At 39.3% G+C, this 26,505-nt stretch overlaps 1 protein-coding gene across 7 annotated transcripts in view; it reads left to right on the top strand.

Moving 5' to 3' along the window:
- Window positions 1–26,505, top strand: part of LRRC49 (leucine rich repeat containing 49) — a 135,198-nt gene that overhangs the window by 85,911 nt on the left and 22,782 nt on the right. For all 7 annotated transcript variants that reach the window (XM_004611716.2, XM_004611717.2, XM_055131493.1 and 4 more), the window contains 3 exons: window positions 2,282–2,429; window positions 17,175–17,258; window positions 21,865–22,031. In XM_004611716.2, coding sequence (XP_004611773.1) covers window positions 2,282–2,429; window positions 17,175–17,258; window positions 21,865–22,031 — 399 coding nt within the window. The remainder of the gene's footprint in view (window positions 1–2,281; window positions 2,430–17,174; window positions 17,259–21,864; window positions 22,032–26,505) is intronic.

Genomic DNA, 26,505 nt, shown 5'->3' with positions numbered 1-26,505 from the left:
TATATTATCAGGGAAGCATAAAATGGTCTTGGATGTTTTCTATTCCAGTTGAGATGAGGTTAGGTCATAGGGACAGATGGTTCCTCTGTAAGTTCCTTTGCCAATAGGAAGCAGATGTGGCACTGGCAAGAGGTTATTAGGGGAAGAAAAAAATGTATGAGTAATACGAAAAATATTAAAGTTAAATTATGCGTTAAATTTCAGTACTTGAAACTAAGCTTGGTACTCTGAAGAGGCAAAGCAAACAATGGAATGTTCTGAGAGGGAGAACGAGTGAAGGAGAAAAGTGGGGCAGAGTTGAGAGAGAGAGAGAGAGAGAGAGAGAGAGAGAGAGGCAGACAGACACTTCTTAAAAGTCAGTTTAATTGTATTAATCTATTCTATTTTCAGGTTTTTATTCTTATTTTCTTTTAAATAATGTGACTTTGATTTTCTTTGGTTAGGTAGAATATAACCCATCATTAGCCTGTATTGGTCTTGTTTAGTTTGATTAGTGAATGTTTTTTAAATCACATGCACTTTGTCAAATGTGTTTTAGATATGTTTGGCATGTTTATTGGTCAAATGCTTTGCAGACTCGTAAGATTTTGTGATGAATATTCTGGCTCCATTTATTTTTAAAAACTGTACTAAACTATTTAAAACATGAAAACTTCAGTTTTGATGTTGATGGTAGCAGCGGATTTGGGAGTGGCTGTCAAATAATGCCTCTAAAGATTGTAATAACTTTCTTCACCCTGGTGTCCCTTTTGAGTGTGCTTGAATCATGAACTCAAGTTAGTATAGACATACAAATGTCCTTGCTCTTCCCACAGGGAACCTAAAAGAGTGATATCTGGTAGCAAAAATTACACCCAGCCTCTAGATTGTTGTTTCTAATATCATTCTCCAGTAGTAGGAACCATAGCTCTTTGGGGAAATTCTCAGCTCCAGAACTGGAGTGGTAAATACGGTCTCTACTTAACATCACTGCAGATTCTTGGAAATGGCAACTGTAAGCAGAAATTACATGTAGCCAAACCAGAAAAACAGTTCAGTAACTGTCAGAATTTTTTCTTATCAGTCTTACAACAAAATAGCATTGAACAAAACACTATTCAAAGATGGTTGCATATAAGTCTAGAGAACATTCCAGTGCTAGAACAAGACTACTAAAACAAATCCACATGAATATGGGTATGTTTAAGGGAAGGGCTGGAGCAATAGCACATCGGGTAGGGAATTTGCCTTGCATGAAGCTGACCTGAGTTCAATTCCTCCGTCCCTCTCAGAGAGCCCCGAAAGCTACCGAGAGTATCCCACCTGCATGGCAGAGCCTGGCAAGCTACCTGTGGCGTATTCAATGTGCTCAAAACAGTAACAACAAGTCTCACAATGGAGACGTTACTGGTGCCTGCTCAAGCAAATCGATGAACAATGGGAGGACAGTGCTATAGTGCTACATGTTTAAGGGATACAGATCTTAGTGAGTTTCTAATGCCCAAGTTAGAAACAATTTGAACAATACAATAAGTAATATTGGACTACAGCACAAAGTGTAACATAAATTTCCATGAATCCATGCAGTTATAAAATAAATGAGGAATAAAAAAAAGTAAGATGAATTTCCTGTGAAGAAGAATTATATATGTAACTACCCTGCCTTCAAGGAGAGAAAGTTGAACTTTTCTCAGCCTATCGGCTGCACATAATTACTTCTTCCCAAAGAATTCACCACACAAAGGAGAGGAGAGGAGAAGAAAGGAGTATAGAAGAACTGTAAAATACTCTACCTCAGCTAGGTGATCCAGGTCAGGAGCAGCAGTGACACACTGTATACACACTGTATTTTCCTGGACTCTCCTCGTCATGAGGAAATTATCAGAAAAATTCCAACTGAGGGGTGTCCTAAAAACTGACTGATTCAATATGGTTATCAAGATCAAGGAAAGTCTAAGAAATTGTTATATGAAATTGCCTCTACAGCACGGTGGCACTGTCGCGCTGTGCTGTAGTGGCACTGTATAGAGGCACCCAAGAAGATATGCCCACAATGGTATCCTAGAGAGGATCCTGGGAAAGATTTTAAAATGGGGTAAAAACTAGGGAAAATCTGGATGAAATCTGATCTTGAATTAGTAAGTATGTATGGCACTAGTTTGTTGATTATAACGAATATATGACCCTTGTATACATGAAGGTGGTGATAAGGGAAACTGGGTGAAATATATACGGACTCTCTTTGCTCTCAGTTTTTGTTGAAGGTCTCCTAATAACCAGGTGGTTTCTGTCACTCCTGCAGTTTTGAGAGTGTTTGCTGCCTTGCGGAATCCACTTCTCTCTCAGACATCACTTTTGATGGCAATCCAATAGCTCAAGAGTCATGGTACAAACACACTATCCTTCAGAATATGATGCAGCTGCGCCAGCTGGACATGAAGAGAATCACGGTGAGAACTCCTAGCGTTTACCGTGAAGTTTTTCCGGGCTGTTTTCCTGTGTGTGGAGTAGGAGATGGGGGTACATATTGTTTGCTTGAAATACTTTTTAATTTTAATAAAGTATGGATTACCTGTATACTTAACTTCCCCACTTTATTGACTTATCTTTAGTTTGCATTATAGAATTTCAGCAGTGTAGTCCTCTCTCTATCTGTGTGTATATATATGTATATACACAGTACACAGATGTATTTATACAAATACAGAGATGTATATACTGTGTATATACAAATACACAGATGTATTTATATGACTTACAACATCCACCACCGAATCTACAGCCCCACCACAGTACCCTAAGAGGCCCTCTCGTCTCATTCCTCTCACTCATTCCCCTTTCTTTCCAGTAATCTCCATAGTTTTCACTGGATCTATAAGTTTGCTCATTCTTTGCTACAGTTTGCTTATATTCCACATGAGTGAAACTATCTGAGAATTGTCCTTCACTTCCTTAATTATTCCTCAAGGCATAATCATCTTAAGTTTTATAATTTTGTGCTTTGATGGCACAATGTCATCTTTTTAAATAGCATGGTAGTAGTTCACTGAGTATATTTGCACCACAGTCTCTCTACCCAGTCACCTGTTCATGGCATTTATACTGATTCATTATTTTGTCTGTCGAGAACCATACTCTCACATACAATTTGTGTTTTCTTATCCTTCAGTTCAGTGCCTGGGAGTAATATGACTGGATGCACTGTTTTACTTTTTATATCTTTCTTTAAAATTTTTGCTCTGTTGGGGTTGGACCCACTGCCTGACACATGCTCTACCACTGAGCTACATTCCCAGCCCCTCCTTTTTTTTTTTTTTTTTTAAGAAATCTCATTTTCTGTGAAATTGAGCATTTGTTCATGTGTCGTTGGGCTTTTAAGGTCTTATACTTGTCTTTTGATTGGGTTGATTATTTCCACAGGGGCTCAGACCTATTTTTGTTATTGTTGTTGTTATATTAGTAAGGTGATTATTGTTACATTAGTAAGGTGAAGAAGAAGGAAACAGTGGTATTCAGCCTGTGTTGAAAATGTGCAGGGAAGAGGCTACTTTGTATTTTGGCACTGTAGATGTCCATGCCCTAGAGGGAAGATCTGAGACTTGCAATCTCTCCTTGGTCAGCTCAGCTTCTGGTCAGAACCGTCCATAGGGGTGGGCATGGGGCCATGCTGTCCACATGAGTGCTTTGTTGTGCGCCTTGCCAGGGTCCTGGTCTGGATGGAGTTCTTTAGATCCTCCTTACGGGGTCACCTGGGGCTAAAGATGTCTGTCTCCACATTGTTTCTTCTCTCCCTTTTCCAACCCCCTGCCTATGTCCCATTCCCTGAACTGAAGCTTCTGTGTGATTCTCTTCTCCCATCTTTTGTTCAGTGAAGTATGAATTGCCTCCTTGTCCACCCTGGTGTAGTCTGTATCGTCTCAGTGGCAAGGGATGCTTCAGTCTCACTTTCAGCTGTGGGAATCTCAATATCATGTCACTATCGCTCATTGTTTGTTGTTCCTCTTGGGACCGAAGCAAGGCACTCCTTTAACACCATCTTGATGACATTTTCCTACACCTGGAGGTATTGACATGAAAATCACTCTCTTGTTGTAGAACACTGGGTTGTCCTTGTTTCTCCCACAGGGAAGGTTTATTGAGCCACTCCCACAACAGTGCAACTGAGGCACACCTGGATCCACCAGCCACTAATAACCCTAAATTGCTTTTCTCTTTCCTTTATGTCATTTATATGGTTTATTTAGCAATGTCCTTTTTGTGTAGACACAGGAAGACAGTTGATGCTCTGCTATGTAACATGGGAGTTAATTGACTCCAAAATAATATTTACTCCTGGGCATCTGCATTTACTTGACTTAAGCCTGAGTTGCCCTTAGTTCCTAGCACTCCCAAGAGTAGGGTCCAGACAGGGGACTGATGGACCCAGGGCAAGCTGTGAGCTACCCTGGCATCGAAATGGGCCAGGCCAAGTGCCATAATACTTAACTACAAGTTCAGAGCATGGTCATGGACAAATTCTGTCATGATCCAAAGGAGGTAACTGAATAAGGACCCTGCTGGGTTAGAAAAGACTAACCTGGCCCGAGGACTGTGGTCTGGAATATATAGAGAGAGACGTCCTCAGGAAGAGCCAAACTAAGCTTGATATATCTCTTACTGTGCTCATACAAAATGACATTGTAGAAATATTATAAGAAGTACATGTACTATAACTGCTTAAATGGATTACTAGCTGAGATAAGAAGAAAGCAACACACCCTGGATGGAATCAGCCCTTGGAATCCATCCTCAGATCTCCTAATAATCTGGAGTAATCTCTCCAGATGAGATTTTTGTCCTTGAGCTAATCTTTGAAGGAGTGGCCTTTACCTCTCTTTGTTGTTATGATGATGTTCAGCCCACTTTTGTATCCCCCCCTACTTGATTCCTATAGAATTATGCTGTAAGGGGCTCCCTGCCTTCTGGCCCGGGGAGGCAGCTCATCTGCAAACATTCGAGTCCTGTGTGTAGCCCTCCATCGCCTGTCCTTCGGGCCTACAGTCTTTACCTTTTATTGAAACTTAGACTCTATGATAACCCATTTTAGGTGAATATTTCACAGACCATTAGAGAACTAATATGACAAAGGAATTCGCCTCATTGTCTTAGTGCATCTCAAATTTATTTGGTTATTTTAATTTCTCATAAAATGCCTATTAGTAATCTCAATTTGGTCATCTTGGATCTAAAAAAATATCTGAGCGTCCACTTATTTTCTCATGTTTAGACTCTGCTATTTCACTTTGAGTGACCCACTAGATTTATTACTTGCCACTTGTCTATTGCAAAGTATTGGACAGTTTGCATTTCTGCCTGAGCAATATTATGGAGACCGGAGTGTCTCGCAAAGAGCCAACAGTGTTGTGACTCCTGAGCACTTGGGGGTTCTGGGGCTCTGTCTTTTCGTTCCAGCATGGAGATAGGATTCTTCAACTTTGGAGTTTCTTTTGTGCTCTGAGCACTGTTTCATACTTCTATCCTTATTTTCTTTCTTTTTTTTTTGGCTTTTTTGGGTCACACCTGGCAATGCACAGGGGTCACTCCTGGCTCTGCACTCAGGAATTACCCCTGGCGGTGCTCAGGGGACCATATGGGATGCTGGGAATCGAACCCGGGTCGGCAGTGTGCAAGGCAAATGCCCTACCTACTGTGCTGTCTCTCCAGCCCCCTCTATCCTTATTTTCGTATCTTTAGCTTCTTTTATACTTTTCTATGCTCTTCCTAGTGACCTGAGATGTGGGAGGTAGAACTGAAGTGAACTCGTGCATATAAGTTAGTACTTAACATTTTATTTTTCACAGTGAATTTATGTTAGTTTTGTCTACTCAACCCATTTGTAATCTTCAAGGCAGAAACTATTTTCCATCTTTTTAGCCCAACACAAATGCAACTTTTTTGCGTTTCCTTTTCTTTGGTGGGTGTGGGCAGAGGAGCATATCTGGTGGTGCTCAGATTACTTCTGGGTCTGCACTGAGGAGTTACTTCTGGTGGTGAACATGGGACCACATGAGATGCCGGGGACTGAACCTGGGTCAGGCATGCCAGGCACGTGCCCCACCCTCTGTACTGTCTCTCTGGCCCCCCACATGTTCCTTTTTTTCTCTGTCTCATGCGGTACTAGAAATGTCAATAAGGACTGCTGATTTAGTAAAACTTAACCTGCTTCCAAGGCTTAAATAACAGGATAAAATTGTATATGATTATTGTCCTTGTGCACTGCAGGAGCTGAGCTTCCCTAGAAAGGAAGTGAGGGAAGATCACCTAGGATAGAAATCGGGCCAGTTTTGCTAAATACAAATCAGTGGTCCTAGCAGCTGTTCTCCTACCATGTAATTTTAGAGATTCACTTTTTAAAAATGGATACAGGGGCCGGAGCGATAGCACAGCGGGTAGGGCGTTTGCCTTGCACTCGGCCGACCCAGGTTCGATCCCCGGCATCCCATATGGTGCCCTGAGCACCTCCAGGAGTAATTCCTGAGTGCAAAGCCAGGAGTAACCCCTGTGCATCGCCGGGTGTGACCCAAAAAGCAAAAAAAAATAAATAAATAAAAAATAAAAAAGGATACAATCTTAAAGTAAAAAGAATATTTAGTAAGTTTAGTACAGGAAAGTATTTTCTCTTCATTTATTTGAATGAAGGTGGCAAACTTTATTCCCCAACAACTTTCAGCACTGCAGTATGAGTTCCTACAATTAAAGACATTCTTTTCTACTGATACAACAACAGAAAATAGGAAATAAACATTGAAATTTCATTTGCATCTAATTCTCATACCACTAATTAATAACATTCTTTATAGCAGAATGATCTGGCTTGGAATCATACATGTGGATGACTTTTGTCATCACATCTCTGTCATGGCCATTTTTTAGGAACATTTTTCCTCAGTCGTTCCTTGATAACACCAACATTTATGAAGATTGGAGATCTTATAGAATGACCCTAAATTTAGTTTTTTTATGGTTCCTAAGGATTAATTTTAACTTATATTTTTGGTATAAATATCAGAGAAGTGATTTTTATTTCTCTTTGAATTGATTTTATTGCATTCTATAGAGTGATATGTAATTTATATTTATCACTTTATTGATGATGTTCACTTTGAAATGGTATCTGCCAGATTTCTCCACACAAAGTTGTTCTGTTCTTTTGTAACCCCATTCCTTCTAAATACATCTATTCATATGAGTATAGACTTGGTTTTTTTTTTTTTTTTTTTTTTTTTTTGCTTTTTGGGTCACACCTGGCTCTGCACAGGGGTTACTCCTGGCTCTGCACTCAGGAATTACCCCTGGCGGTGCTCAGGGGACCATATGGGATGCTGGGAATCGAACCCGGGTCGGTCGCGTGCAAGGCAAACGCCCTACCCGCTGTGCTATCACTCCAGCCCCTAGACTTGGTATTTAATCTCACACCTCTTAAATATCTTTTGTAACTTGAGATGGAAGCAATCTTAATTTTCAAAAGAATTTTATAATGGGTCACTCACAAGATAGCCTCCTTTTTTGGGGGGTAAAATTGTTTTTGGATTTCAGTCATATCCATTCACATGTGCATATATATATATATATACATATTATATAACATATATGTACTCATATGGACTGGAGTGGTAGCACAGTGAGTAGGGTGTTTGCCTTGCATGTGGCCAACCCAGGTTCGACTCCTCTGTCCCTCTCAGAGAGTCTGGCAAGCTACCTAGAGTATCCTGCCCGCACGGCAGAGCCTGGCAAGCTACCCATGGTGTATTAGATATGCCAAAAATAGTAACAACAAGTTTCACAATGGAGACCTTACTGGTGCCTGTTCAAGCAAATCAACGAACAATGGGACAGACAGTGCTACAGTACTTATATGCTGTTTTGTTGGCAATGACAGAATTGAGAAGTGGTTGCTAATGAAATTGTATGATTTGTATTCTAAAATACTCACCATCTATCTGTCTATCTAAAACATTTCTGACATCTATTCTATGCATTTTTTCTCTTTAAAAATATGTTAGGGTTAGAGAGATAACTCAGCGGGCTGAGCCCTGCTGTGCATGCAGAGCATCTGGTCCAGGCCTTGAGTGATTTAGTCCTCTACGTGCTTCCGTGAGCATAAAGTAGGGAGTAGTGCTCAAGCACTGACAGGTGTGGCACCCAACCCCCCCAAAAAAATTAAAAAATAAAGATACCTTGATTAAATTTGTTTTGTTTTGGGAGAGGTACTCAGGGTTTACTCCTGGCTCGGGCTCAGGAATCGCTCCTGATATGGGTCAGGGAACCATACTGGGTGCCAGGAATCAAACCTGGTCAGCTACATGCCCTCTGTGATCTCCGTCTGACTCCACCTTGATTAAATTTTTATGTAATTTATCATAATAACCTTTTAGCCGGCATATATTTCACAAATAATCAAGTACATGAACTGAAACTATGGGTCCTAAACTGTGCTAGAGGTACTGAAGTTAACTCAAAGGATATTGGCTTGTTTTTAACTTCCAAGGGGAGTACATTGATGTTTGTTATCTGTGAGACATTGAGAAAACTACTAGCTTAAGATGGATCAACATTAGCTAACAATATATTGCTATGTTACCATAACTTTCTAGTGTTATGATGTATAAACAAATACCATGCCAAAATATGTTCAGAACAGGAAATAAGTATGCAGTGCCCAACCTAATACCCATATTTTATAATTTGTTTAATGCTCTACAGTATACACACTATTCTATTAGTAAGTCATCATGATCATCATGATCATCATCATCCCATTGATCGTCAAATTTCTCGAGTGGTCTCAGTAACATCTCCATTCGTCCAAGCCCTGAGATTTTAGAAGCCTCTCTCTCTACTCGTCCTTCCCAACGATGCCGTACTGGAGGCTCTTTCAGGGTCAGGGGAATGAGACCCAGCTTGTTACTGGTTTTGATATTAATACACCATGGAGACCTTGCCAGGCTCTCCCATGTGGGCAGGAAACTCCCAGTAGTTTGCCAGGTTCTCCCAGAGGGAGAAGTACGCTATAAGATATCCAGGAGCTTGCTTTTAAGTCTCTGGACGCTGGCCGTTGACAGGATTACACGGCGCCAGGGGCAGTACCTGGGTGTGACCACCTAGCTACTGGGAAATGGGAAATCTGGGTGGAGGAGGCCCAGTCCTGACCCGAGCAGCCTTGGAGGTCTCAGCCCCGGGTCCCGCACACCTGGGTTCCTCTGACGGTTCGTTCATGCGTGAGGCTCATCCAAACATGTGGAGAGGGGCCTTGAGTATGGCTGTGGCTAGGCTCCGGAAGTCTTTGGCCGCTGGAAGCTCTGCTCGGGATGAGGAGGGAAACTGGAGCCCATCCCCTCCAAGGAGGCCCCAGGGAAGACAGCCAGGCATGCGGGCAAGAGACTCTCTGCCTCTATTAGTAAGTATTCATGATTATTTAAGACTTATTTAAAGGATATTTTTTTCAAATTACAAAGCATTAATTTTCAAATGGCTACTCAGACTATGAATGCATATAAAGTTGTTTCCTAAATCCCTTAGTAAACAGGGAAGGATCGATCTTACATACATTAAGGCACCTGCCTCCCAGGTGCTTACCCCAGTTTGATCCCTGATGCCACTTGGTCCCCCAGCACCTCCAGCTGTAGCCCTGGAGGCCCTCAAGTACGACTGGGTGTGAACCAACCAAAAATAACATATCTCTCCCCAAAATAATAACTTAGAGAACAGAGCTGTGACAATCTTTTGACCTAGAGAGGTGATATTAAAAAATTCTTGAAGCACTCTTAGACATGTTGACACTTAGGTGTCTTAGACACTCTTAGACACCTCAGGCTTGAGAGATAAGATTAACATCATAATTTGTGCCCTTAAATTACTGAGAATCTAGTTCACAGGTAGATATCAAGCTAGATTGTAATGAACAATGACAAGTTAGGTAGTAGATATGCTAGGTCCATAGGTATGCAATATGGGGACACACACACACACACACACACACACACACACACACACACACACACACACACAAAGCTCATCAGTTCTCCTGCCTCTATTGGAGACACAGGAAGACTTATAGAGGCTGAAACACTGGACATGAGATGTGAAGAATGACAAAGAGAGGTGTATTCATGGAGGGTCCCAGGGAAAGAGGGTGCACACAGAGCAGAAGGGCGCCTAGGGACTATGGCAGCACATAGCAGTTGAACATGGCTGACTGTTGAGTGAATGGGGGTGAGAATGGGAGGGAAAATCATGCCTGGCAGGTAAGGGCAAGGCCATGAAGAACATTTTATGAGGTAATGAAAAGTTTCATTTCATCTTGGATATAATAGAATGTTCTTGTAGAGCTTAAGAGAGTTACATTGTATTTACCTGTTTACAAGACTGTCTTTATGGGTAGCAGCCCAGAGGGTAGGTGGAGATGAGTAGTGTAGTGATGAGCTAAGACTCAGGTTGATTGGTTATAGGCTAAGAACTTCTGGAGTTCTGATCCAGAGGAAAGACAGGACCTAATATGGTGGCAGGGATAATATGAGTTTCTGGTGTCAGTTCCTGTTTTATGTTTTCATTATCTTTGTTAAGAAACATGGCTTTTAGTCATCAAGAGTGAATACAGGGGCTGGAGCGATAGCACAGCAAGAAGGGCGTTTGCCTTGCACCTGGCCGACCCGGGTTTGATTTGAAGCATCTCATATGGTCCCCCATCACCGCCAGGAGTAATTCTTGAGTGCATGAGCCAGGAGTAACCCCTGAGCATCTCAAAAAGGAATAAAAAAAGAGTGAATACAGCTGAGTCTGGAGATAGTCCAGCAGTTAGGGCACATGCCTAACATGCAACCATAAAATAATATTGAAACATAGGATTGGTGAGTAAATAAATTTGAATAAGGATACCCATACTACAAAGGCTACTTTGCATTTTGTAAAGGGCTGTAGTATAATAATTTAGGCTTTGGGGGCTGTACAGTCTCTATTCATTTAAAACTAATCTGCTCTCTCATTGTATGAAAACAGGAAAGGAAAATCTGTGAAAAAGTGATCATGACCCAGTTTCAATAAAACTATTTGCAAAAGCAAATAGTAACATGAATTTGGCCTAGTGGGGCAGTCCCAGTAGCACATAAATTGCTGGTCCATTAAAAGTTATATCTGAGGACCAGTGTAGAATAATGGAGTAGCTGAAAGGTGATACCAGCTCATTTGTCTGCTAATCACCAAAAGATATATGTGTACAGTTTATGTAACAAGCTTAATGCTGATTATGAAAGATAACTAAACTATTTTAAGAGATGGATTCTGAGTATTTAAGCAACCGATCACTAGGATTACTAGTTTTAATTTACGATCACTGAAAACAATTCAGGTCCACCAAAATTGATTTTATATTTTAGGTATTGTAAAAATACCCTCTCTGAGTAGTGCTGTACATAGTTACAGTTTTGTATTTAAGCAAAACATTTGACAGAGACTCAGGATAGTTCTTTGAGTAATTGCATGGTGACACAGGTAAGTAGATTCGTGACTCAGTGGCACATGAAGTGTACTGGATTAATGTCAGCCTAGAGAGAAATTTGTATTGGCATTTCATGAGGCTCTTTCCTTGGACCCAATCTACTGAATATTTTTGATGAATAAATATATCACACTGTTTTATTTGGGCAAGATAAAATACATGATAAAAATTGGAGATGTTAGAGATGTTGCATTCATCAAATGTAATCTAAAAACTTGTTCAATAATATAGAATGAAGTATGGCAAACACAGCCTGTGGTTAAAATCTATTCTGCAGCCTATTTTTGTAGAACTCTCAAGCTCACAGTGTATTTTTTAAATTTTGAAAACATTGTAGGAAAAATAAAAGTAAAGAATATGTAGTTGAGATTTTTGGGGACTCATTAAGGCTCAGAGATTTACTATCTGCCCCAATACAGAAAAACTTTGCTGACTTCCTATCTAGCAAACTAAGCAGAATTTAACAAGATAGAAATAGAGAAATTGGAAATCCTGACTTCATAACAACAAACAAAAACAATTCTCAGCACAAATGTTATGGGCTATGAGACAAAGTATCATGTATGAAAAAGACTTGCATTGAAAGTGCTATGTTCATTTTATGAGAAGGTGATTGTTAGATGTTTATATGATTTAGAACAATGGTTATAGAAATAGAGAATTTAGAAAAGTGGGTACAGCACCCATTTTCTTTTATTCTTTGTCAAACTATATCTGAGCTACTAGTTTTAAAGGGGTGATGACAAATTGTGTATGTAGAGATTCTGTCATGATTAACTGACATAGGAGAAAATACAAGGATGGCAGTACAATAGTCTTCAAATACTGTCACAGCTGAGAGAGTTTGGGAGAAAATACACTTTGAGAGGGTAGAACAAAGGCCATTGTATACATAATCCTGGGAGGCAATTTTCTCTCTTTTATTTCTAAAATATATTTTGTAAATGCAGGCACTGTGCTGTTTCTGAAATGGACAGTTTTTCTAAAATATTCTCTGTAAAATAAGATTAAGTGAAAAAATGTGGACTGTTTCTCTAGACAGATTGTCATTTAAAAATCTTAAATACTTGGTGTAGTAAAGGAAAACTACTTTTCGTAACTGCCCCAATAATGGGTTTTAAAACCCACATTGTCATTTATTTTTAAAAGTTCTCTTAATAAATTGTTGCCTCTCTTTGTATCACTATTTATTTTGGAGCAGAATCTCTTCTTATATAAGATAGGCATTGTTTTAGAGCTTTAATGATCTGCTAACATAAGATAATGTAGGTCAAGAAATACCCACTAAATTAATCCATTTCTTAATATATATTGGGTATTAATGACAAACTAAAGTAAGGGAAAATTTATTTTCTTGGTCCCTTTCTTTTTTTTTTTTTTTTTTTTGCTTTTTAGGTCACACCTGGCGATGCACAGGGGTTACTCCTGGCTCTGCACTCAGGAATTACCCCTGGCGGTGCTCAGGGGACCATATGGGATGCTGGGATTCGAACCCGGGTTGGCCGCGTGCAAGGCAAACGCCCTACCCGCTGTGCTATCACTCCAGCCCCTCTTGGTCCCTTTCTTTGTTACATAAAGGAGATGTGACTTTTTTCCCAGAAATTGCTATCATAAAGATGCCAAAATTTTCCAGTTTTCTCCGTTTCACCAAAAGATTTGTAGCTAATCTTTGCTAGTAGAGGTTTACTTTTGCTTAGGGTTTATTTGTCCTGTATTGATTGGGGCTGAAATAAAATCATCAGTAAATGCATTCCCTAAAATAGTCAACATTTAAATTCACTTGGTATATGTTAAGTTTTCCTAGGTTAGTGTTCCTTTTAAAATTCTGCTGCCTTTCATAGAAGCTCAAATTCTTCTGAATGTATGATGAAATCATCTCGTAAGCATGTGTAGGACATGATCCATACACTTTCCAGTACTATTTGAAATTGGCTACTTGAATAACCAATCTGTTTCTAGTTCACATTTCATAGATGAGTGAACAATTGAACACCAATGTATTTGGCTTTTTTATTTAACTTCTGAAATGTGTTTCACTCAGTAGCAAATCAGTATTTACTGAACAAAAGAATTTAATCTTCTATTTTAAGAGTCTAGTCTGAATTTCCTTAATTTCTCCTTGTTACTTTAATTCAGTCTTGAAATGTTAAGAATGACTATTTCTTATACTCTACAGACACTTTAAATTTGTATTTAAAAATTATCAAAATTTATATTTAAAAAACCACATTCCTTTCAACAATTAAATTATGTGGCAGTTTATTATTGATTGACTTTCTTTTTTAATAAAAAATATTTTATTGAATCACCGTGAAAAAAAATTACAAAGCTTTCAGGTTTAAGTCACAGTCAAATACTGATTAAACCCCCATCCCTTCACCAGTGCCCATGTTCCACCACCGAGAACCCCAATACACCCCCTCCCACCCCACCCCCCATGTAAGTAGCTAATGATATTCCCTTTATTCTCTATATACTTTGAGTACATTCGATATTTCCATACAGAACTCACTATTATTTGGAAATTTTCCCCAACAATCAGACCTGCTGAATAGGCATCATCTAATAATTTCTCTTCATTGCTGAGAGCTAAGACTTTGAGGTTTTGGGTTTCTAATATTTTTGCTCAGTTCACAGTCAAAATGCATGGCTGCAAGAAGCCACTCTGGTGCCAAAATGGGTTAGGAGACCTCAGGATCACAGTCTTTAGGAGCGGAGGGTCTGTTTCTCGTGCCGTGGCTCCGGATCATCTCTGGGCGGAAGGCGTGCGGGTAACGCCACCCCTCCCAGGACCACCTACAGGCTACATCACTAAAGAAAGTCCTACCTCCAGGTTGAGGGGTCTTAGAGGGTGGCTCTCACCATGTGGCTCCTGCCGCTGCCGCCATTTTTACTCAGAAAAACGGGGCAGGGAGGGAAAATCCCTCCCCAGGCTGCACGAGGTTGTAGTTCAGTTCACAGTCAAAATGCATGGCTGCAAGAAGCCGCTCTGGTGCCAAAATGGGTTAGGAGACCTCAGGATCACAGTCTTTAGGAGTGGAGGGTCTGTTTCTCGTGCCCTTGATTGACTTTTTAACTCACCTTTTGATTTCTCTGAACTCAGTTAAATGCATTTAAATAGAGCCTTATTATGAAAAAATACTGCAAATTCTCACAAGAAGTGTCTCCTGATCCTGATCCTGGCTTTGTCTCCAGCCCTGTGACCTTGTACAATGACAAAACTTCTCAGAGCATTCATTTATTTATTTATCAGTAAATTGGAATTTATCTAAAACAAATTGGAATTTATCTAAAACAAGTTGGAAACTTATCTAAACTTGGTGATAGTTTCTCTTTGTACATTCTCTTTGTGCAAAAAAATGGTCTTGGAGCGAGGGATGTGGCTCAGGTATTAGAGCACATGCCTTGCATGTACGAAGCACTGTATGATCCCAGGCACCACAGAGCCCTCTGCTGCAGCCAGGAATCACTCTGGTGATCTCTGAGACCTCCCGAAGAAATCATGGATCTCCCACCCCAGCCAGCACTTTGATTCTCACAATAACTTAAATATGGGGTTAGGTCTTTTATTTTTGTCTGAAGCATTGATAATAGCTCACCCCCTACACTACATTTTTATGACATATTTGACTTTCCTTAATATAAACACAGCATATATATTGATCAGATAGTGGAGATTATGTTGTGAAAACTCTTTATTTCATATGATCTGGGTATTTCATTCAAAGGATCTTCACCTCAACACCCAGGTATTCAAAGTGCATACGCTGGAGTTTTGTGGATTTGATAGCAGAGTTGAGAGAGAAAAGCTGAATAGCTGTATCATATATTGTCTTTGAAAGCTTCTACCCAGTTGTAAACATGTAAACTTTTGTGCATATGTCCTTGGTCAAACACCTAATTTCAAAGGAGCAGAAGTGTTGCCTCACTTGGTGGCCTGGATGTGTGAAAACACAAAATAATTTAGTTAAGAGCTCCTTGGATGAGCCAACATGTTTCAAATTAAGTGTTGACTTCTAGTACTACATTTGTTGAGGGATGTTGACAGTCATATCAAAGGTCCAAGACTGTCATGTGATTTTGTAATTGCACCTTTATGAAATTGTTAAATAGATAAACATATTTATGATTTGTTATTTAAAATTTATTGAAAGAGTCATTCACTGTGTGCAGGGAGCTCATGTAGTTCCATATTTTCATGCAGCTATTTGGGGCTGAAGAGGGAAAAGATAGAGCCAGAGAAGAATAAAGTGAAATCGATTAGATGCCATGGCGGGTAGTATACAACACTATGAAGGCATCTCCTCAGCTATGTATAATCTGCTGTTCATACCCCCTCCCTTGAATTTTCAATTTTAGGGGGATTTTTTTGTCATTTCAAGTTCTCCATATATGCTAAGTCATATTTTCAAGTTTCCTATTTCTGAAGCTATTTTTAAGCTTATTTTTCATGAAGAAGTTGATTTTAAAATTGTCACATATTTTGGATGCTTACAAAGCTTTTGATAATAAAGTTTTCAATTACTTAATTATAGTTTAGTCTACAAAATTTGGCGGTCTTCAAAAGGAATAATGTTCCAAATTGCATATATAGTTGCATCATAAAATAATATTTGCTCATAGTGAACATTGTATGGAGATACAGAAATGATGTTTTGATTTGGGGCATAAAGATTATGAATGATTTAAAATTTTTTCTGAACTGTAGCATTATCAGAGTTTTGAATTTAAGAAAAAATTTAAGAAACTATGTTGGCCAAATTGACTTAAAATCTGTAGTAGTAACGATGTTAATGGAGAATTACTGATTAATATGTACGGAGATTTAATTTTTTTCACTCATTGCATCATTTAGCAAATGAAGATTGTTCTAAATATCATTTTAATCCATTTTCTCTTCAAAAGTTTTTTAGTTAAATGGAAAATTTTAAAAGTATTTCTATGTGGTATTCAGGTGCTTGGAGTAAATGATAAAATCTGCCTCCCCTTTTTTTTCTTGTTTTTTTTTGTTTATTTTTTTTCTTGCTTTACTAAGTTCACCTTACTCTCAGAATTTGTAGAATTTTAAAATGTACCATTTTTATAGAATCAGGAAGGAAAGAAAAGCATGCTTTTATTTAGTTAGTTTTAGTTTTGGGGCCACACCTGGCAGTACTCAGGGGTTACTCCTAACTGCACTCCTGGCAGGTTCAGGGGACAATACGGGATGCTGGGGATCAGATACGGACCTGGGTTGGCCTCGTGCAAGGTTATAATCTAAGGAAACTCAGTTCCCAGCATGCTCAGTTGCCCATTGCTAAGCCTTCAGCTTCCTGTGCCCCAAAGTCATGAGCTTGAATATTTGAATCTCTGGCTCTAAGAATATACTTTTTGGAGGCTCTATTTCAAAGTAGTATTTTCTATTTGCAAGTAGTATGTGTATTACAAAGTAAACCAGAGAACTAGAATGAGGATACTTAACATAGAAGATTAAATAGGGCCAGAGAGATAGTACAGGGATTAAGGCATGTGCCTTGTATGTAGCTGACCCTGGTTCAATCCCTGAGTGACCCCAAGCACAGAACAGAGAGTAACTTCCAGCATTTCTGGGTGCAGTCCAGCACTCCCCCCACCCAAAGGCTAAATACTTAATAACATGTCCTTTTTTCTAAATTTATTTTAGGAAGAAGAAAGGCGTATGGCATCTGTTGTAGCCAAAAAGGAGGAAGAGAAAAAGCGGGAGAGTCATAAGCAATCTTTGCTTAAGGTACTTTTATCTGTATGTATGCGGAAGCCAGAAAAGTGGTCTTCAGACTTTGGAAAGTATTCAGCCTGATCAGTACGCTGTAGTCCTTTCGATGCTGTTACCTCTAAGTAAAAGTATGCTTCTGAAATGTTTAATACATGACAGAATGTTTAAAAAAAAAGACAAAAATAAGCACATCTGGTCCTTATAGAAACTATAGAGGCAGAGTGATAGTACAGCTAGTAGGGTTGTTTGTATTGCAAGTGGCTGACCCAGAAGTGATCAGAACTAGTACTCACTTTTCTCACTTTCCTTATTCCTCTTCACCTGTTATCCTTCAGCACATTAGGGTACCAGAGTCCCTCCAAACAGCCCCTCCTTTTTATTGATTTAGACAATAGGATGTTAGTCTTTTTTATATTGGAATATTCCTCATGGGTAACTCACAACACAGTGGTTTATAGGAATGTAGTTGTAAGTGCTGTTTTTTAAGTTTGAAAGAGTAAGATTTGGCATGACCAGATAATGCCATTGATAAACTTTCTGAATTGCTCGCTTAGAAAAAGTAATATTTCCTATATGAGGCTTTTGTTGTCGGATGCATCAATGTGCAGATTAATATAAATAATTGGGCTAATACTCTGGAACCTGAAGACACTTTTGCATAAGCCTTGGCGCATGGGAAGGAAGAGTAAACAAAGAAACACTCTACAGGAATGCTATCATGTTAGGAAACTGGCACAGGCACCAAATCATAATTGACTTAGCCTCTCAGCTGCATATGCCCAGTTAATTCTACTACTTGGTGCTTTGCATAATCTTTGGGAAATAGTGCCAGTAAAGTTTTAGAACTTTTTAATTTAAATGTTTGAGAAGTAAGGGGAGCACTTGGTCAGGCATGGACAGGTTTGCTCTGGAGAGCAGGGAAACTGCAAAGCAGAGCCCCACTGCCAATGCTCAAGGGTATGGATGGGACTGCAGACAGCAGCTCTGGAGTAGGGCAAAGCAAGGCACAGTCCACACCTCCACTGCTGAGGGTGCCAAGGCTGCCAGGTGTGTCTAGAGGCTGCCAGGGTGGGACCAAAAGTTCAAACGTGATTTTGGGGCATGGGAAGCTGAAGCTTAGCCATGGGCTATGGAGCTTGCTGGTGACTGACCTCGATGGCCTTCTGCTGTGCAAGCACCTGTTCTGCCATGACTGAGGCCATCACTGGTGTGTGCCTCTTGTTACACAGTGCCCCTAGCACAGCCTAAAGCACCAAGGCATAAAGTGGAAAGTGGCTTGTAAGGGAGCTTTTTCCCTTTAAACTGAGGGCTCCTTTGTACTTTGAGAATCCACCGGAGTGTTACTAAAACTGCAGTCCTTGTCTGTTCTCCTCTTCTCTGTACTGCCATGAAGGATTTGAGCTGTGGGACCTACAGGCCAGGGCTCGAGCCCAGCTGAGAGATAAGTAGCGACTTGAAGTTCTTGGGGAAGCACAGGGTGGAACATGTGTGGAGGAGAAAGTGGTGTGGGGTCTGTACTCACCTCGCCTCAGCTGAGGCTCCGGCAGCCACTTGGGGACCTGAATCCTGCCACGCCAAAGGCAGCCTTTCTGCTTTCCAGTGTCTCCGCTTCAGTCTGTGTTGGAACTAGGCCTCTGTCATCTGAACAGATGCGGGAGTGTCCATGTGTAAAGCAACAGGTAACACAGTATCCTGCTTAAATAATCTGGGTTATATCATGCAGCCTGTAAATCTGTTGAGGCCACACAGCAAGCTAAGAACTGCTCAACTCAACACACAATAGTTTAATGAATAAATAATAAATAAAATGATAAGAAAGGGGTTTGCTGCAAATACTAGAGCAAAATAAACACCTTGGGAAAAGTGCAAATGTAACGGAACTGGTTAACTTGTCTAAAGGACAATTTCAAACAACAGTTATGCAGATGAAATAAGAATAGTAATTCATAGACAAAATAAAATTTATAATAAGGACAGAGAAACTTAAGAAGCTTCAAACAACAGACACAAAAGTGTAAATACTGAGCTAAAGAATATGACAGGGGCTTATAAGTTAGTAGGAAAACAGATATAGAGTTGATGAGTTGGAAAGTACGGGAGCTGAAAACATAAGAAAATAACAGGAAATGGGAAAAAAAGAGTTGTAAATGTGAGAACAGTGTCTGTATCATAGAGGTTCCAGAGGGAGCAGAGAGAAAGAGACAGTATTTGAAGAAATAATATCTGATACTTTATCTAGTTTTGGGAAGGAATTCAACATCCAAATAAAAGAAGTTCAAACTGGTCTAAACAAAGTTAAAGCAGACATGTACCAAAATATGATTAAAGTGTTAAAAATCTAATAACAAAACTACAGATATCTAGAGGGAAATGAATTACATATGTAGGAACTCCTATAAGAAAATCCACTGAACTTCTCACAGAAAATACAAGAAAATGGCTTAAAATAATCACATTCTTAGGAGGATTTTCAACTGAGAATGTTGCCTTTGAAAAAAACCGAGGAAATGGGGGCTGGAGTGATAGCACAGTGGGTAGGGCGTTTGCCTACCATGGGCTGACCCAGGTTCGATTCCTCAGATATGGGGGAATGATAAAAATATTCTTAGAAGAAGAATAGTCTGAGGGCATTCTTTGCATCTCCATCAACTCTGCTAGGGATAGTGGATGACCTCATATAGAAACCTAAGTCCAAATGGCAAAAGAAGCCAACGTCCTAATATAGTGGCAGAAAATTTCATTCATAATTTCTCTAAATTTTAATGGGGGTGAACTCTTCTGCCAAAAGACAGAGTAGCAGGATATCAAGACAGAAAACAAAAAGGCAATTTTTTGCTGCTTAGGAGACACACACACTCTCACAATAAAAACAGGCTTAGAGTGAATGGGTAGAAAACAGTCGTATGAACTAATTTTAGACTTAGTAAAGAAGGAATGACCATGTCTGTATAAGACAAAATAATTTTGAAACTAAAGAAAGTAATAAAACATAGGGACAGACATTACATACTGGTTACGGAACTAATAGATCAAGAGAATTATACTATTTTCCCACACATATACATATACACATGTATATATGTGTATACATATACACACGTGTATATATACATATACACACATATGTATATGTGTACATATGTATATATACATGTATATGTGTGTATATATGTATATATACATATATACACACACATATCAGGGGAGGGTTTGGGCCACACACAGTTGTTCTCAAGACTCACTCCTGGCTCTGTGTTTAGGGATCATCCTGGTGGGACCGCGGAGGCCATATGCAGTGCTAGGGATCAAAGTAGGGTTGACTGCACAGATATAAGGCAAGTGCCTTATCTGCTGTTCTAGCTCTCTAGTCCCTGGAGGATTATAATCTTACCAGTAAATACACATTAATGAAGGTAAGCAAAGTCTATAAAGCAACTGCTAATAAACCTGAGAAAATACATTGATAGCAATATGATAGTAGTGGAAAAAATTTAACACCCCACTCTCCTCATTGACAGATCACCCAGACAGAAAATCATCAAGAGAACAAGACCCTTAAGTAAGGAATTGGAGGAACTGGGATGGTTAATCAACATGTATAGATCCCTGCAGTCCTCCATCAAAAAACAAAAAACAAGCAGAAAAACCCAAAGACAGTGTTCTCTGGTGCGCTTGGAGTATTCTCACACATGCTGGGCACAGGGCAAGTGTGCATAAAGTCACAATAATAGAAACCCTATGCACTATTTTCTTTTCAGATACAATGCCATGAGGATAGAAATTAACTGTAAAAATAAGTCCAGGAAATAAGTCCAAACTCTCATTTGGAATCTTAACAACATACTTTTAAGTAACCTTTGAGTCAAAGAGTAAATCAAAGAAAAAATAAAAATATTCAAGTGAGACTGAAGGCACAAACTATCAGAACCTGTTGGACACAGCAGAAGTATACTGAAGAGGAAGTTAGTGGCAATTCAGGCTTGTATCAGGCAACAGAACTCATGTAAGCAAAACCTGAAAAAAAAACAAATAAGCCCCAAAGTAAGTAGAAGGGAGGAAATAATCAAACTAGGGTAGAAATCAAGAAGGAAATGGAGAGGGTAGTGAAGCTGCTCTTTGTGTAGCAGCCCCAGTCTTATTTCCAGACATTGCGGTCTATGCCTTGGAACCTGGCATATTTATGATCCCCTTTCTTTCTCTCCACTCCTCCTTTCTCTGCACCAAGGTTATTCCACCATATTAGTCCCAATTCTTGGGTAAGAAAATAAAAATAGATTAGTTTCACTGTGTTTAAATACAGCAAAATGAGAATATCGGCCAAATAAAAATTTTAGATAACTCATGGCTATACAAATGATTATAAAATTAATCTTTCAGATAGTGAATTTCATATTTTAATAGGAGTAATTGTGTATTAAGGAGTATATATCATTTTTGAGATGTGTAAATGAACAGAGAAAATAAGAGCACTTATACATTGTTACAAGATGTATATTTGGTGACTATTTCTAAGGAATAACTTCCTTTAAAAAGTATGCTAAGTAATAGAAGCTATGTGATTTTGAACACTGCTGCTACAGAAGTCTCATTATATAATTTTTGTCACGATTAACTTCCACAGGAGAAGAAAAGGTTAACAATAAACAACATAGCTCGAAAGTGGGACTTGCAACAGCAGCGCATAATCACTATTGCTACAAATCAAGATAGAAAAGATTCTGACTCATCTTCTCAGGAACCCTGTCAGATTGATGGAGGCACCATTTCTGCATTTCCAGAGGAAACAGGGTATGCCAATGGGGGAGTCTTTGGAGAATTGTATTTGGAGCAAAAATCGAGAACCATTTGAGAAAATTATTTAGAAATAATTTTCTTAAGAAGACCTACTCAAATTAGAAGTTTACATTTTAAAGTTAAGATGGAAATATCAAAAATATAAAATGATCTCTAAATTTAACACCACTGATTTCCTCCTTTTTATAGGAAAACATCTGGGTTACTTAGCATTGCCCCTCAGCGCTCTGCCCGAGGGGCCTTTTTCATCCCATCAGTAACCACTAACCTTTCAGTTCAATTGCTCTGTACCTCAGCTCCTTTCTCCCAAAAGCAGTTGTTTCCCCCCACCACCACCACCACTTTCCTGTCCTGCTTCCTCACCCTGCCCTAGCAAACATTCCTTCCTGGAGATGACACGAAAGCAGAAGCCCCTGAGATATTTTAGTATTCAGCACTGCCCCCTTCACACTTAAAATGACACTTAGAATGACTGTCATCAGCAGCTTCCTCTCTTTCCTTTCCCACTGGAATGTGAGCTTCCAGAGGAAAGGAATTCTGCTGGACTGATTTCTACTGTGTCCTGCAGCTAGGATGAAACTTCTCTCCTTAGCTAGCAGTTCTAAATAAGTCTGTATAAAATTAAGTAATCACTTTTGTTTTGTTCTGTAATACCTGTTAATCACAGTGGCTTGTGACCTCTTTTTTTATGTCACTGTGTCACAAAATGCATGGGACAAGTTAATATTCAAATCTGTATGACTATTGAGACTTCCCATATTTCTCTTCTCTAAAGAAAGCACATTGAAATCAAGACAATGGAAGGGATATAAAGCTTACATCTTGGTAGCATATGTATTACTTTAAAAGCATATTGTATATAATTTTTAAATATAGATAAAAATCAAAGATATAATGCATATTTTTTGTTTGATGGAACATTGTTATTACCTTCAACAAACTCTGAAACATAGTTTAAACTTTTTAAAGAAGGTTTTACTTATTAGTTTTATTTATTTAGTTAGTTTGCTTGTTGGATCACACTTGGTAATGCTCAGAGGTTACTACTGAGTCAGCACTCAGGAATTACTCCTGGTAGTGCTCAGGAGACCATATGGGATGCCCGGGATCGAACCCTGGTCCGCCACATGCAAGCAAGCGTCTTACTCACTGTACTGTTTCTCTGGTCTCACATACCTCAAACTCTTAAATATCTTTTTTTAAAATAGTATTTGGCCAATGTTCTTTAAGCCTTCATGTGTAAAGAATGTCACAAAGGAAATAATTTGAGAGACGTTAGAATAATGCTTTTGGAGTTTTCTGAATTTAAAGAGTTTGTTATAGTTAAATATTCCTTTAAATTTTACTTATGGAATTTATATTGATGAGTTTATTTTTTTCAGCTCACATGGGAATCTAGTTTTTCAGCTCTTTTAGCTAGAAAAATTAAAATTCAATTGATACTTTATATAAATAGGCATTCTTATATTTCTCTAGAGCTTTAATATTTATCAAAATATAATTTAACTTGGTTATAACCATGAGCTGGAGTGAGTGACAGCACAGCAGGTAGGGCATTTGCCTTGCATGCTGCCGACCCGGTTCAATTCCTCTGTCCCTCTCGGAGAAACTGGCAAGCTACCAAGAGTATCTCGCCCGCACGGGAGAGCCTGGCAAGCTACCTGTGGCGTATTCAATATGCCAAAAATAGTAACAACAAGTCTCACATTGGAGACATTACTGATGTCCGCTCGAGCAAATCTGTGAGCAATGGGATGACAGTGACAATGACAGGAGTTATAACTTATACCACTTTATAAAGTCAAAACTATAGCATTGGGCTTTATGTTTATGAAATGCTATACAAGTCAATTTTATTTCTAAGTTCTTTTTCAAAATAATTTTTATCTTCAGAAGATTTTCTAGGGCCAGGGAGATAGCTCAGGGGTCAGGGACAGTGCCCTGTCTGTTCAAGGACCTGAGTTTCATCCCTGGGAAACATGACCTCCTGATCACCACTGCCTCTAGCCCTAGTGGCCCCCAGAAACACGGACCTGAACAGTGCTGCATCACTGCCAAGTACTGAACTATTCATCTGAGCTAGATGGCCACAGGTAACTGGGAGTAGCTCCCAGGTTTCTGAATTTTTCTTGGCAGGAACTTCCCAAATTATTTTTAAAATGTGTTTTAGTTTCAAATTTCAAGTTTAGTTTCAAATAATACTGCGAGTTCCCTTCTAAAAATTTAATATTTTAAAAGGTTGACTCTTGAACATATTGGTTAGTTTTATATATGGTATTAAGAGTACTTCAAAAGACAGGGATCTAGCTCAGAGTGCTAGAGAGCATACACCTCGCATTCACAGGCTAAAGCAGCACATGCTCCACAGTGCCACTGGCTGTAGCTCTTTGGAGTAGCTCCTAGACCTCTGACCTGATCAGCATTGTCCCCAGGTTCCCAGAGTATTGCTTGTGAGAGTATTCAATGCTCTCCCGTGAATCTGACTTGATTTTATTTCATTTGACTGATCGGTTTGCTACTAATATTGTTTAGACTATCCTTAGTCGCAATGCAGTCTTCATCTTACATTAAGTTACAGCATGTCATTGCATAGTGTTCCTAACACTTCTATAAGATTAAATGATTTTAACATGCATAAGAATATGTGTGAAAACAGAAGTTTGGTAAACAAAAAGTAGATTTCCTTTACTAGATAGTAATATCGATCACAAAACTACTACAACCAAAGTAGAATTAATGACCAAAATATAAAATAGATGGGTTATGTTATCTAGACTGGATGTCCTTTTCCGGGATGCTTTGGAGGTAGGGGTTGGGGGGTTGGGCACAGGCATGACTCCTGGTGGTGCTCAGGGGACCACATGGGCTTGGTCCCAGTGTTGGCTGTATGCAAGCACATGCCTTAGCTCCTGTACTTTCTCTCTGGTGGGCTAGAGAGAATTTGGGGGAAAAATATTAAAAGAAGCTTATCAACTTCTTGGGAGAAAGCTTAGTATTTCTGGGGTGGAAATCAAAATGAAGAAGAAGATGAGAAACAAATGAAGGAAGTGAGTTAATAGTGCGCTGGAATTGAAGAAAATTATGGTTAGAGTAAGGTTAAGTCTTTGAAGTTGAAGATTTTAGGGGTAGAACATATCTAAGTAATGAAAATTAAGAGAGTTTGGATACCATTGCTGTGGCCTGGGGAGTGCGTTTGAGGGAGGAGTAGAAGGGAAGATCATCAGAGAAGAGCTTAATTGAAGCTATTATTGTAGATAGTGATGATATTACTGATGCTAGAACTAGATACAGAGTCAGGGTCCAAATTATTCAGTAAACAAGCCTGCCTTGACTTCTTCCAGTCTCAGCCATGCCGTGGTGCTCCTCTGACAGGGCTGTTCACTGTGCGGCCTCACTAGTGTTAGCAGCTTCAGCAAGTAGAGGAGCTTTCGTTTATTAGTTGGCTCTTTGGGCGGGCAGAACTGTGTCTGGTAGTTTACCGTGTTATTGGTCTGACTTCCCTGGCACTTTGAGCTTGTTGGTCGGCGTATATCAGTAAGCTTACCCCAGTCATAGGTAGTAAGGTGTTTTTCTTATATATTGCTGATCCCAGTTCAATCCCTGGCACCATATATGGTTCCCCAAGCACTGCCAGGAGTGAACCCTGAGCACAGAGCTAGGAGCAACACCCAAGCACTCCTTTGTGTGACCCCCAAATTCCCCCCAAATAATTAAGTAGAATTATAGTCTTCCCTTTCATGGTCTCCCAACTCAGCAGTCAAGCAAAAGAGAAAGTTTCTGTTATGTAAACTGTTATACCTTAAAGTTACTTAGAAGAATTTAAAAATTCATTTGGAATTATACTTAACTTTTAAAAGTGAATAACACAAAAATGTTTGGAGATGGAAAAAATGATGGGTGTGTCCAGTGGAGAGGATGTGGAGAGCAGTAATGAATCAGGATGAGAGTTATTTCTCATCCTGGCAGGATATTTTGCTACTGATGTAAGTTCAAAGTAGCGTGGAGACATCACAGCATTTTCTTGGTCTGACATTAAAGCTATTAAGTTAAGGAGTCACAGATGATATTTACATATGAAATTAGAAAAATAGAACTTCAGAAATAGTGAATTGTTATTGGAGGCTATAAAGCAGAAGAACTTGTCTAGTGGTTGTTGATAGTACATTCCATTCAAGTCAGTTTGTGGTTGCCTGATTCCTGTAAAATTTTATTAGGATAATAGAACTGTTTCTACAGAGAGCTCCTTTTTGTTTTTTGTGGAGGGTCACATACAGCAGTGCTCAGGGCTTACTCTTTTTTTTTTTTTAGTGTAGCTCTTTTTTTTGAATCACCATGAGATAGTTCGTTACAAAGATGTTCATGATTGGGTTTCAGTCATATAATTTTCCAACCCCCATCCCTCCTCCAGTGTAAATTTTCCAGTACTAGTGTCCCCAGTTTCCCTCTCACTACCCCCTACCACCTCCAC

The sequence above is a fragment of the Sorex araneus genome, chromosome 3 (assembly GCF_027595985.1).
Source record: "Sorex araneus isolate mSorAra2 chromosome 3, mSorAra2.pri, whole genome shotgun sequence".
Classification (NCBI taxonomy): Eukaryota; Metazoa; Chordata; class Mammalia; order Eulipotyphla; family Soricidae; genus Sorex; species Sorex araneus.
The sequence above is the reverse complement of the archived record's forward strand: the minus strand, read 5'-3'. Positions and strand labels throughout refer to the sequence as shown.